This window comes from Urtica dioica, chromosome 9 (genome assembly GCF_054948205.1).
Source record: "Urtica dioica subsp. dioica isolate 48M chromosome 9, U.dioica_male_clone48M_v1_H2, whole genome shotgun sequence".
Taxonomy (NCBI): domain Eukaryota; kingdom Viridiplantae; phylum Streptophyta; class Magnoliopsida; order Rosales; family Urticaceae; genus Urtica; species Urtica dioica.
In genome coordinates, this window is record NC_142764.1 from 8,921,986 (window position 1) to 8,936,288 (window position 14,303).

Below are 14,303 nucleotides of genomic sequence, written 5' to 3' on the forward strand. Positions count from 1 at the left end.
GCATAAACTTCTTGTCTTCATCAGTAATAGGTCTTTGAGATGTATAGAGCTTGTAGTGATGAGGCATCGGAGTTGAGACTGATTTGGTTGTTCTAATATCAAATTTGTCAAGCACTTTAGAAAATAGATCTTCTGAAAAAGGCAAAGCTTATTAGCTTTTATGTCTCTCCTGATCTCCATGCAAAGTATTCTCTTGGTTGGTCCAAGATTCTTCATTTTGAATCTCTCCTTGAGTTGTGACTTTAACCTGCAAATTTCTAATTTATCTTGACATACGAATAACATATCATCAACATATAGTAAAAGATAAATCATAACATTGTTGGATACAGTCTTGTAGTAGACACACCTGTCATATTCACTTCTCATGTAATGGTGTTGCCTCATAAAGTCGTCAAATTTTAGATACCATTGTTTTGAAGACTATTTCAAGCTATATAGTGACTTGTGTAGCAAGCAGACTTTAGATTTGGAATCACCAACATCATATCCCTTAGGTTGCTACATGTAAATATCCTCTTCTAAATCAAGATACAAGAAAGCTGTAGTGACATCCATTTGCTCCAATTCCCAATTGAAATGAGCAACAAGAGCTAGGATAGTTCTTATGCATCTGTGCTTGACAGCTGGTGAGTAAATCTCATTGTAATCAATGCATTCTTGTTGAGAAAAGCCTTTAGCAATCAGTCTGGCTTTAAACCTGGGTTTCTCCACCCCATGTATTCCATCCTTGAATTTGAAGATCCGTCTTGAGCCTACTTTCTTCTTTCCAAGAGGTTTGTTCACAACAATGCAAGTGTGATTCAGTTTCAAAGAATTTAGTTCATCTACCATTGCAGATTTCCAAAATTCTTTGTCTTTGCCTTGGCAAGCCTCTTTGAAATTTCTTGGTTCTTCTTCAAGGATCTCAGAACCAATCACACAGGCATAAGTAGTTAGATCATAGCTAAACCTTTGTGTGGGCTTTGAGACTTTTCTTGCTCTATCTCTAACAAGTTTATAATCATTCTGATTCTAAACTTCATCATCTTGTTGATATGGAAGATCTTGATCAGCTCCACCTTTGTTTGGCAACCCCACTTCATTTTGAGCAAGGGGTTCATGTTGAGGTTGAAATTCATGCACTTGCTTAGTATCATCTTGATCTCATTCTGATTGTAGCTTCACCTCAACTTGAGCATCAGTATACTGATCTTGATCAGATAGAGAATCAGTGGCTGAGACTTTTATTTTCTGCAACGAGTCATTCTTCATTGAACACCATATCTCTGCTTATGATGCGTCTTCTTTGAATTGGTTCAATGCACCATAGTTTTAGCCTTTTACTAAGGGTAACCAATGAAAATACACTTGATTGCGCTTGGATCAAACTTTCCCTATTTCACATGAGCATAGGTTGTATAACTAAAACATCTCAATTTTGAGTAGCCAGTTTTATGACCATTATATATTTACATTGGAGTTTTTAGATCAATTGTTGTGGAAGGACATCTATTGATGAGATAGCAAGCAATTTTGACTCCATTGGCCCAGAAAGAGTAAGAGAGCTTGGCATGAAGTAGCATACGTCTCACTCTTTCCAAGATTGTTCTATTGAATCTCTCAGCCAAGCTATTTTGTTGTGGCGTGTGAACCACAATATGATGTCTATGTCTCCATTCCCAACTGCATAACTCATTGAACACATCAACACAATACTCTAAGCCATTTTCGATTCTCAACTTTTTAATCTTTTTCTCAGTCTGATTTTCAACCATAGCTTTCCAAACTTTAAGCATCTGACTTTTGCTTTAAGACATAGACACAAAGTCTTCTGGAGTAATCATCAATAATATACATATACATATAGTATCTACTACCACCATGATAAGAAACTCTAGAAGGACTCCATAGGTCGGAGTGGACATAGTCTAGAATGCCTTGATCGAGTTCAGCGTTCTTGAACTTGGCTCTAGCCGATTTTCCATAGACAGTCTTCACAAAATTGCAACTTGCCAAGCCTTTGATCACCAAAACAGCCTCGCTTATCAGGCTCAGTGATGTCCAAGTCTTATATGAAAATCTTGGAAGATTTTCCCTGTTGATCACATTTACACAACCCACAACAGTACTACCTAGGAGAAAATACAATCCATTTTGCATAATTCTCTTCATGATGATCTCATAATTCCATTTGACTAAGATATGGCCATTGAAAGAATTGAAACTACATCCGTGATTGTCAAGAGTTCCAAGTGCTATAAAATTCCTTTTGAGATTGGGGATATATCTCACATTAGTCCAAATTAGGTTAATGTTATTGAACATTTTGATACAAATGTTATGTGACCCCAAAACCTTGCACGGTTTTTTCATTTTCTAACGAAGCTGAGCCTCCATCTTCAAGCTTTAGATCCTTAAACCACGAATTTTTTTGGAGACGTGTGGTAGATACAACTGATGTCAAGAACCTATGCTTTATTTGGATATTTATCGAAGATGTTTAGGGCTTCAGCGCTCTCATAGCCGTCTTGAGCTATGGCGGCGTTGGCGTGCTTTCTTGGCTTAACAAAGGTCTTGTCTTTATCAGAGCAATCTTTCTTCATGTGGCCCTCCTTGTAACAATGATAGCATATGTATGGGAATTTATTTTGATTGCCAGTCTTTGATTCCTTTTGGTCTCGTCTTCGATTTGAAGCAATTCTTGAAATTTTGTTTCAAGTTCCTTTTGTTCTTTTTGTGAATGTTCAATTCTTCAGCTAGTGATCATTTCTCCAATTTCGATTCGAGATCTTTGGATTTGATCGCGATCTGAACTTCTTCTAGGGTTAGAGACTCTTTCGCGCATTTCATCGCTTCATCGAGATTGGTGAAGTATTTAGGCAGGGAATTGAGTAGAAGCACAACTTGGTCTTCATCGTCGACCTTCACTTTGATATTTTCCATATCAAGAATGATCTTGTTGAATTCATTGAGGCCGCCTTCATTGAGCGATTTATCCTCTTGGATTTTAAATGCACAGAGCCTTCCTTTTAGGAGAATTCAGTGTTCACAAGGACTTTGCCATGTAGAATGATTCGAGCTTTGACCAAATTCCCACTGCAGTTTTATCTTTCGAGACTTCTCTCATCTCCTTATCCAAAGGTGAAGAATAAGAGTGATGTGCGCCATTTCGAGGATGTTAGATTTGTCAGATGCGGACATTGTTGCAAGAAGACCCTTATCTCTTTCCAAAGTTTTTGCAATCTTCATCTGAATGAGAATGGCTTTCACCCTAACTCACCATAGGGAAAAATCTCCTTTTCCATCGAATCTTTCAATCTTGGGTTTCCTGAAAACCTGGGTTCTTGGTGTGTGGAGAAGGGTCTGATACCAATTGTTGTGAGAATCCTAGGTTTAGACCAAATCTGCGTTCAAAGCGCACGCACACACACATACGTGACTTGCACCACAAGCAACACACACAAACATAATTAACACGGACACAAGTGCGAAAATAAAAGGAGAGACACATAAATTTATCTTGGTTCGGTCTCCAAACTTCGGTCTGGTTGACTATTTTCTTAATAAAATAAAACTTTGGCTGAATCCTTAAAATGAAGTAAAGGATTGATTAGTTGTAACAAATATTTGTTTTTCATAATTCAAACAAAGATTAAAAAAAAGAAGACAAATCCTTAATATTTTATTCATATTTTTCGGGTTCCAAACGGACTCCTTAATAAAAGTAAAAATTGGCTATGGCTATGATAGCTTTTGAATGGGAGCGTGACTAGATTTATTATCGTGAACAAATATCTTTAGCACTTGGATTGAAAGCTGCAAATTCTAGCAACTCTTGGTTTCCCTCAAAGTTGGTCATTTGTTCTCCATTTAGAGACAACCACACTTCTACTCCATCATCATCGATTCTATCCATGACCACAATCAAGTTCTTTAACCTTATACTTGGTGGACCCACCCAAGATGGCTTTCCCCAACCAAAATCCACGTCAGAGTATGGAAACTTACACCAACTTGTTGCTGTGAAAATATCCACATCCCCATTTTTCATGAGCTTCACGATCTCCGCACGCTCTTCATTTAGAAAATCCCATTTCACCTTATTTTCACAGCTTTGCTTGAATTCATCAATCCCTTTCCTCAGTAAAGCTACCAAGTTTTGCGGTTCTGCTTCGTGTATCTCTCTACACTTCACTGCAAAGCCCCACACGAGATTCCCTGAAGCGTTCTCTTGTGGCACCGCAGCCGTTTTTCCACGCAAGTTCACCACTTGACTCAACATGGACAGTCTAGATCTTCCCGAGACAGCCCTTGAAGCTTCCATCGCGCATTTCCAGATCAACGCGAGTACAGATTCAACTCGTGTTGGGGTTCTGACAGTTGAGCTTGAAAGTCTGGACCGCAGAGCCGAGATGCTCGAGCCAGGAAACACCAACCTTCTAACAGAGATATTTGCAGGAGGAGATTGTTCTGTGGAGACCTGTGGAAGCGTGGCCAAGGAATCCAGCGGAGGGAATAGAGAAGCCTGAATGAATTCTGGGTACAGCGATGAGTCAATCTGAGACTCTGAAGTCTCCGCAGCCCAATATCTTAGGAACAAGCTAAGTGTCGCAGCATCAGCGACCTTGTGAGAAAGAGAAACTCCAATGGTCATCCCACCACATTCGAAGAAGCTGGCTTTCACGAGTAGGAGAGGGTCTTCTTTGAGCACAACTCCCTCACTCGGAACGAGTTGCTTCAAAATTTCTGAATCTGGTTTGTCCGTGATCGTTGATAAAGCAGCGTTTACACTGGTCTCCTCGAATTCAGCTCCCGCATCGTTGCAGTCGATCAAAAGATTATTTCTAAGTCTTCCAGCAAAAGGATAGAAAGTACTCAGGGTTTGAGACAATGATTTCTTAAGGAGTTCCGATCTCTTGGCTTTGACAAAGCCAGGGTTTTGATCGGTTACGCTAGTTTTGGGAAAGAAGAGAACTAGTCGGATATGAAGTACTGAGGCTAACTGGTCGGGAAGTGAGAGCTTATAGCTTTTGAGGTGGTTGGGTGTTGGAGAAGATGGTTTAACTTTTTCGGTGCTGATGATCCCAAAATCTATATGTGAAGCCATCTTAAGAGAGGCTACAGAACTTTGGAGAAACTATTAGTGTTTACTTTTTTGCAACACTACTTTTTTTTGTTTAAGACAAACACATACACAACTATATATACCAATACCAGTGACCCCTTCGATCTACTGCTCAAATTTATTCGCTAGTATTTTATTTCCCATGACTCCTAATTTATCCTTATCTTCTAGAAGTTCTAGAAGATTTGCATGGACTTATCCAGAAATTCTTCTAAATATGACTTCTTTAGAACATGTTTCTAGAAATTGATGTTCCAATTTAGAGTCGGTTTTCTTCTTATTACTACTAAGACAATGTATAATATAGAATAAATTATTTTAAATAGCCTTATTAAAATAATAAATAAAAAATTTAGCCACGAATACACAAATTAAAATACAAAAAAATAGGTAACTAAGTCGCTTAGTGAATTTCTAAATAGCCAAGATTTATTAAATTTTAAGTAAATAACTATAATGATGACATGACACTACTACAAATTCAGTTTTCTGGTACGGAAGGGTATTAGGTGCGAGATGTCGCACCTAAAAGTCGCACCTAAGCGAGTATTAGGTGCGACATGTCATACTGGATACCCTTTCGGAAAACTAAAATTTTCGCTAAATTTAAGTGGTATCCGGTGTGATATGTCGCACCTAATACTTTTAGGTGCGACTTTGTCGGATCTAAATGTTTCAAAATTTTAAACGAGCCTTAAATCCATCCGAATATTTTTCACTGTGGAATTTACTTTTCGATGCGACACTGTCGCACCTAATAAGCCCAATAGTTGAGACATGTCGCACCTAATATGTTCAAAGTCGCACCAAATATAACACGCAAAAAAAAAAACTATTATATTCATATAAGTGGTATCGGGTGCGTCGTCGCCCCAGCGAATACCCTCCGGTGCGACATGTCGCACTGGATAAACCCATCGTCACACCTGATAATTTTAGGTTATTTATAATCACCCAGTCTTTTTCTTCTTCTTCCTCACTCTGTATATTTCTCACTTCAACTCTCTCTCTCTCTCTCTCTCTCTCTCTCTCTCTCTCTCTCTCTCTCTCTCTCTCTCTCTCTCGCGAACCCGACTCCGGCGCTCTCCCGGCTACCCGCCGCGACTCAGCGCCGCCGCCCACGCCCACTCGCCCGCGCCCGACCTTCGCTCGCGACCAGCGCCGCCCTCGCCCAGCGCCGCCCGCCCGCGCTCCCCCCCGATCAGCGCCGCCGACGCTCCAACGCCTCCTCGGCCTCTCTGACCAGCCTTGACTAGCTCGCTCTCTCTTTTTCACTCTCTTTCTCAATATCTTCCCCACGCGCTCCACCCTCGGCAGACGAGCACTTCGCCTCGTCGTCGGACCCTTCCCGAAGAGGAGGCACCGCTGTGTCGAGCTCTCCGCCAACGTGTTCTCTATCTCTCTATCTCTCTGTCTCTCACTCTCTCTATCTCTCTTTCTCTCTCTTTCATTGATTCTCTCTCACTCTTTAAGTTAAGGCGCTTGCTGAGATCGTCCATCGGCACTCCTTCCCACGATTCCATCGAGACCACTGAGCCACGCTCGGAGACCTGCCCAAAAATCTGCGTCATCACTGCACTCCGATACCTGCCCGGTGAACCGCCTCGTCGCTGCCTAGCTCGGTGATCCTACAGGTTAGTTAATTTTTTTTGTTATACGTATTATTTAAGTTTAAGTGATTATAATGATTGTAAATATAATATGATAATTCAATGTTTAATGTTTAATTAGGTAAATGTAATTGTAAAAGTAAATGGAATGATTTTGTTTAAGTTTTTTATTTTGATTAGTTTAGGTTAGTTGTAATTGTAAATTTGTTTTTTTGTAAATGTTAATAATGTGTAAATATGTTCATATGATTTAATTTGTTAATATAAAATAATTTATTATGATTTTCTTAGTTTGCTAGTCTTGTTAGTAAAAATTATAAATAGTATATGCATTGGTTAATAAATTGTAAATGATTTAATTTTGTTAGTTTGTTAGTTTTGTTGGTAAATTCTAAATTATAATTAAATTGTATATGATTTTGAAATTAAAATTGGAATGAAAGATTTATATGATTTAAATAGTTTAGGTTATTATACTTGTTTAATTTTAGTTAATATATTTTTTTAACTGCAAATTGAATTGTTATGTTACATGATTGGATTGAAATTCATTAGTTGTTTGGTTAGATAATTGAATTAAATTGTTGTGATCGAGCCATAGAGCCTCGGTTTAGGTTTTAGTTGATCGAGCCATAGAGGCTCGGTTTAAGGTATCATCTCCCGTTGTAGTTATCGAGCCATAGAGGCTCAGTTTAGGGTATCTATATGTTTTTAAATGAAAATGTAGGTTTTTGGTTTGTCAATATTCTAGATGAAACTCTACCGAAATTTCGATAGATTTGTTCAAATTATAGAATACTCGTATCTAATCATAATTGATACAATCAGACGTCAAAAAAATATTATGTTCTCTCTCTCTCTCTCTCTTCTCTCTCTCTCTCTCTCTCTCTCTCTCTCTCTCTCTCTCTCTCTCTCTCTCTCTCTCTCTTCAAATTCTCTCATGGTCTTTTACTAACAACTCTCTTTGTTAGTTAATTAATATCTTAACTGTCATTCTCGTTCAAGGGAAAGTCAAATCCAAGTAGAGATTGGATTATCGAGAACAATCGGTAGAGTTTGCAGTATAAAATAGGGGTTAACGAGTTTATCCGCCTTGGAAGCAGACTCCCAAACAAAAATGGCCAATACCGTTGTCCTTGCAAGTCTTGCAACAACGTGAGATATTGGCACAACATAGGGGTTGTAAAGAATCACCTCTTGAACAAAGGGTTTACCCCGGGATAGACTGAATGGTATCATCACGGTGATCATCTCGTCCGTACTCGTGAGAAGATGTCATCGAAACTGATCAGAGATGAGTCAGTGGATTGCACGATGCCTTACATGATATCATGAATCACGAGGATTTTGACAACTATGTGGATCCAACCCCGAGCGAGGTGCGTGCAGAGGAGCAAGTGGAAGACTTGTTCGCTGTGATGGAAGCGGAATTGTACCCATGATGCAAATAGTTTTCTTCTTTATCGTTCTTGGTATCGTTGACGCACATCAAAGTCACGAACCATTGGACGAACAAGTCGTTCATAGAACTCTTGCAGCTCTTGAGGAAGTCTCATCCAATTGGTAATCGCATTCCGAAAAAACACTACAGGGCAAAGGCAAAGCTGAAGTGTCTTGGCATGGGGTACGAGATTATCAACGCCGCATACACTATCGATTATGTCATATTTCGAAAAGATCTCGAGGAACTGAAACGTGCTCAATTTGCAATGAGAGCAGATGAAAGCTAACCAAAACGAAGATATCGCAAAAGATATTGCGATAGTTTTCCGTGAAAGATCAATTGAAGCAATTGTACGCTTCTCGACACACGTCGCTTCAGATGCAGTAGCACGAAAGAGATCACATCAAGGAAGAAGGCGTTTTGCGACATCCTGGGGATGGGACGATGTTGAAGAATCTAGACAAGAGATACCCAGATTTTATAGCAGAGCCTCGGAACGTACAGCTTGGACTAGCTTTTGATGGGTTCAACCCGTTTGGGGAAATGAGTCTAGCATACAGAATGTGGCCATTTGTACTAACTGCGTACAACTTGCCACCTTGGTTGTGCATGAAAAAAGAGTACCTGATGCTAATACTTCTGATACCCGGACCGAGCTCACCTGAAAAAGACATGGACGTGTTCTTACAGCCAGTTGTTGAAGAGCTGAAATAATTGTGGGATACTGGGTTCCAAGTTCAAGATGGGGTAAACGATGAAATGTTTTGGTTGCGTGCCGCGCTTCTATAGATGATAAACGACTTCCCGGCTCGATGGGTATTTGTCGGGATGGAGTGACCAGGGTATCTTGCGTGCCCCACGTTCAACCTCGAGATGCCATCTATGAAAGTCAAAAACAGGATAGTCTACTACGACCATCATCGATTCTTGCCTACTCATCACCGATTGAGGAAAAGCACTGATCACTACATAGATCGTCACGAGAAATGCCGTAAACCTGTCAAGTTCACTCCGCAAGATATACTCGATCAATTGGCTAGTGTTTCTTGCACGACAATTACAAACACGTCGACAAACAAAAAACGATTTGAGTGCGAATTGAATTGGACCAAAAAGAGCATCTTCTACGAGTTGTTGTACTGGTCAGAGTTGGAGTTGAAGCCCAACATGGACGTCATGCATATAGAGAAGAACGTGTGCGAGAATCTTTTCGGGACCATCCTTAGCTTGGAAAAGAAGAACTATGATACGGAGAAGGCGAGATTTGACTTGATGGACTTGAAAATAAAGACCTCTCTGCACTTGAGACAACAAAGGAATGGGTGGTACAAACTGCCAGCAGCATACACCTTTACCCTTGAGCAGAGACAGCGATTTACCGAGTTCCTCCAATCTGTCAAATTCCCAGACGGGCTCGTTGGAAATTTGAAGAAAAATGTGACTGTTGATGGGAAGCTCACAGGTTTGAAGTCGCACGATTGTAACGTGATCTTGAGATGATGTTGGCTGATGGTATTTGCCCTTTTGTGCCAAAACCGATATAGGAGATGATCTCTGAGCTTTGCAACTTTTTCATATTGATAAGTTCTAGAACCCTAAGAGTGGAAGATCTCGAAAAAGCGCAAGATTCTATCATTGAGATCTTGTGTAAGCTTGAAATCATATTCCCGCCAGTTTTTTGCATGGTCATGGTTCACATGGCGATTCATCTATCAGATGAAGCATTGTGTGGCGGTTCGGTGCATATGCGATGGATGTACCCATTTGAGAGATACCTTGGAATGTTAAAACATTTTGTCAGCAATAGAGCTAGGCCAGAAGGCTCTATTGCGGAAGCGTACGTTTTAGAAGAGGCCCTGACGTTTGTTGCAAGGTATCTCGAAGACAAGAAAACTGTCGATGAAGTTCAAGTGCGGGAGCTTTATGTTTTTCGGTACGAGAACTGTGTGCCTTATGCGATGATGAAACCGATAGTTTTAGACGACGACCAAAAAGAGAAGGCGGAGTGGTACATTTATACCATTTGTCCATAAGTGGATCCATATTTGATGTAAATGTTCGATTCATTTAATTAAGTAACGTTAACAGTGAGCATTTAGAACTTATACAAAAGAAGTCTCAAGTGGGCACTGAAGATTCTGAATCGAAGCAATGCATAGAAACGAATTCAAAATTTGGTTTGCGAAAAAGGTAAAATGAAATAATTCATTTATTGAAAGCATACTAAAAATGCTATTAACATTATGCATTGTCTTCCGGTTCCTTTTAACTCGTTCATCAGTATCCGAGCTGCTTTGTTAATGGCGTGAAGTTCATCACTCGTCGTCATGATAACCAACGAATCACTCAGAACAGCGGTGTTTGTATGCCTGTGAATAAGTATAATTTCTACGGTCGAATGGAAGACGTCATCGTGCTGAACTATTGACATAATTGTTATGTCGTACTATTCAAATGCATATGGTATGGCGACAAGTACAATGCAGGACGCATAGTGCATGTTGATAAGACCACCGGAGCGACGAGTTCGTATACCGCTAAAGAGTGGTTTACAGAAGAGCTGTACATACTCGCGACTCAGGCGAAACAAGTCTTTTGCATCCAAGATCTTGTTAAGGTTCGTGAATGGGAAATCTTTCAGGAATGCAATCATCGAGGAATATGAGACATTCCTAAAGTTGATCCGACCACCTCAGCCTTGGTCCCGTTGACAATAAAATTGTCAAACATCGACCGTCTTAATCATCCACATGAAACCGCTGCGACCAAGCTAGTTAATATTATTGACGATGATGAAGAAGTCGATGAAGAAGATAAAGTATGCGTCGTTTTTTAGGGAGAAGATGTTGATGTCGATATAGAAGTGGGTACTAACATTACATCGAGTGACGACGAGGAATGAGTAATACCATGGAACCACGACTGAATACTAATAACATAATTAATGACAATGAATGAGAAATATTGACATTTAATGAGTAATACTAATATTTTTCATTTTGCAAGATGGCGACTTCTTCAGGAGCGAGTGGATGACAGGATTCGTTATTAGGAGGAGACCGTGATCCCCCACAGACACCGAGTTTTGGGGAACCGAAGAAGAAGTGGGGACCAACGACTGGCCTCGTTTCTGCTAGAGCAAGAGTTGGGACTCCTGGTGCGAACATAGTTCGCTACGATCAAATACAATAGGCGTTCTTTCAAGACGTCAGGGAAAAAAATCCACTGATTGGCACTTTCCAAAACCACGCTGGAAACCTATTCCAGAGCACCATTCCCATTGACCTCCCTCACTGGAAACACGTAGACCCTCAGAGTATGGCGGCTTTGATGATTTTGATCCATAACGAGTACCGCTTCGCGTACAGTGATCCTGTGACTAACCAGCTAGTGTCAGCAGATCTCATTCATCATGAGATTGATATGGCTATCGTTCGTGATGCCAAGAGGATGCGACGTGGCCAGAATTCGAGACTGTTGTAGTTATTCTTCAAGATGTTTTGCGGGAGTAAGGATCTTGCCAGAAATGAAACACCCGAGGGCGCTATAACAAAGAAGCTTGGTTGAAGGCAATAGATGTGTTCGACACGCAATAGCATAAGGTATGAGTTGATTTTTTTTTGAATTTCTTATATTTTCGAGTTAAATGAATTTATGTCTCACATGCAAAGTCTCTTCGCAACCGAGAAAATTCGAAGAAGAAGAAGAAGACAAAAGCGAGATAAGGGTCACTAAGTGTTTTGCATCATCGCTCCAAGAAAGTAAGTCGCTTAATATTGATTTGCAATACATACGGTAGTCTTATTTTGACGTTGAAAAATTGCATAGGAATGAAGATGGGACTATGGGCTCAGCTTTAGCGATATGGTTGGCCAAACACCATGACGCAAAGGGATCGTGGACGACGGTCTTCGCGAAGTCGCAATTTATAAGTTACTTGTTTAATTTATTATATTTAATTACATATCATTCTTATTTGATACTTTTTTGTGGTTTTTTTGTGAAGGATCAAGTCACCGCCTTAGTGGCGGATATTATGCGACAGGCAGAGGAACAAGGCCAAGTGGTAAGCCAAGAATCCGCAGAGGAGTATGCGATGCATGAAGTTTTCGCGACACGCCGAGATTGGGAAGTCGGGATAGGGCCTTCGATCCCAAGGTCATCCATGGGTATGGCTCGAGCGCTAGATAAATGTTCGACAAGTTCGTCATCTCGGACCAATCCATTGGTTAGCGAGATGCAATCTACGCTGTCAAGCCAACAAGCCCAGATGGAGGACCAACAAGCCGAGCAGCATGAGATGCGGCAACAGATCGCCTTCCTCACACGGATGTCCCAGAAGTCCCCCACGACTCCCCAGCCTCAGCCTACGTCGCAACCAGGTGCAACAACAAATTAGCAGAAGCCAGGTTCTGCGGAATTCCTACGAGATTGTCCTAGCGGAAGCGGTGGAACAGGCAGCAGCGAAACAGGCAGCGACGGACGAGCGTGAGGACGACGTAGCAGATCCCGAAGCGACCTATTTGGAAAAGGAAATTCAACTATCGATATGTTGTATATATAAAAGAAAAATAGGATTTGAACGTTTAGATATTAATATCTAATACTAGACTTGATTTGTACATTTATATAAGAATTCTAATATGAGAATCTTATTTCTAATTTATAATTTTGTAAATTAAATTTTATTTTTTAATTAATTCTATAAGAATTCTAATTTAGATTTTTAATATATAAATTTTTAAATTATTTTTTTAATTAAAATATATATTAGGTGCGACATATCGCACCAGATACCTTGGCAGAAAGGGTATGCGGTATGAAATTTTGCACCGGATACCTTGGCGGGAAGGTTATTAGGTGCGACACGTCGCACCTAATACTATGATGGAAAGGTTATTCGGTGCAACATATCGCACCGAATACTCAAACACCCGCCATTTTTTAGCTTTTTCGAAGCAATATAGGTGCGACTTTAGGTGCGACAAGTCGCACCCGAAGCCTTTAGCGATGGATTTTTGGATGCGATATTTTGGGCATCGGGTGCGACTTTTGTTGCACCCGATGCCTATATTTGTTCTAGTGTGGTATGACGTGACATTGTATGAAAAATTTCTGATTTCCAATTTCTCTTTTAGTTCATGATTTTTAATTCAGATTGAGTCAATTATTATTAATTATTTAATTGATTCATTTCTTTTTATTGTAGCATTATTCTACAATTTATAAGAATGATTTGTTACCTCCATAAATGAAACCCATTTTTTCCTCTCTCTCTCTCTCTCTCTAAACCAAACCAAATGGGAGTGAAGTACACATCCGCCACGTAAAGATAGTAATAGTGTTATGGAGTATTTTGAGCTAACTTTTGGTCCATGGAGAAGTCTCTGTTTGCCGAAAAACCAGGCTTGAAATTTCGTCGATTAATATTTCCGCCATCCGAACTCCATTTAACTCGATTCTTTTTGCATTGTGTTTATTTTAAAGAGAGCTTTAAAACTGGATATTTTGTTCTGAAACTCACACGGGATGATAAATTGCCGGAGCACTCACTGAAAAACATGAATTTTGACGTTCTCTTGTATATCTACTTTGATTTGTGTTGGTTTTGTTATAAATGACTCCGCCATTGCGGCACAGAGATTAATAAGAGGTGCTGGAAAATAAAATTTGGTACATTTTTTCAGAGCGCTAAAACTCACCGCCGCCACGGGACTGCCATCGTCGCCGGGACTCCATTGTCAAAATTTAAGCCAAGACCACCCAATGACTTCTTTCGTTGTTCCGAACACAACTACGAACTCCGTTCGACCAAATTCACAGCAATCATATAAGGATTGTAATGCATTTATATTGTAATTTAAATTTTCTTTTTCTATCTGTAATGTATTTATGGTTATTTACACTTGTTAATTACTAAACAGGTTGTAGTAAATATTTGTAAATAGTTGTAAACTATATGTATACATATAGTTCTTATGCAATAAAAAAATATCAATATTTTTATATAGTAAACAAATTCCAATATTTACCGCAAAAATGTTCATAATATAAGTTAATAATTATAAATAGTCGTTCATATTTTTATAACGTGTGTGGTAGATTTTGTTTCCTTCTTTATCACAATTACTAATTAATACTA

The 14,303-nt window shown here is 39.6% G+C and overlaps 1 protein-coding gene across 1 annotated transcript; it reads right to left on the reverse strand.

Annotated features, from left to right (window-relative positions):
* Positions 1-3,718: 3,718 nt before the first annotated feature.
* Positions 3,719-5,089, reverse strand: LOC149384831 (akuammiline synthase 1-like). Its single transcript, XM_089624840.1, has one exon. The coding sequence runs from the start codon at positions 5,087-5,089 to the stop codon at positions 3,761-3,763; it is 1,329 nt and encodes a 442-aa protein (XP_089480966.1). The 3' UTR covers positions 3,719-3,760.
* Positions 5,090-14,303: the final 9,214 nt, after the last annotated feature.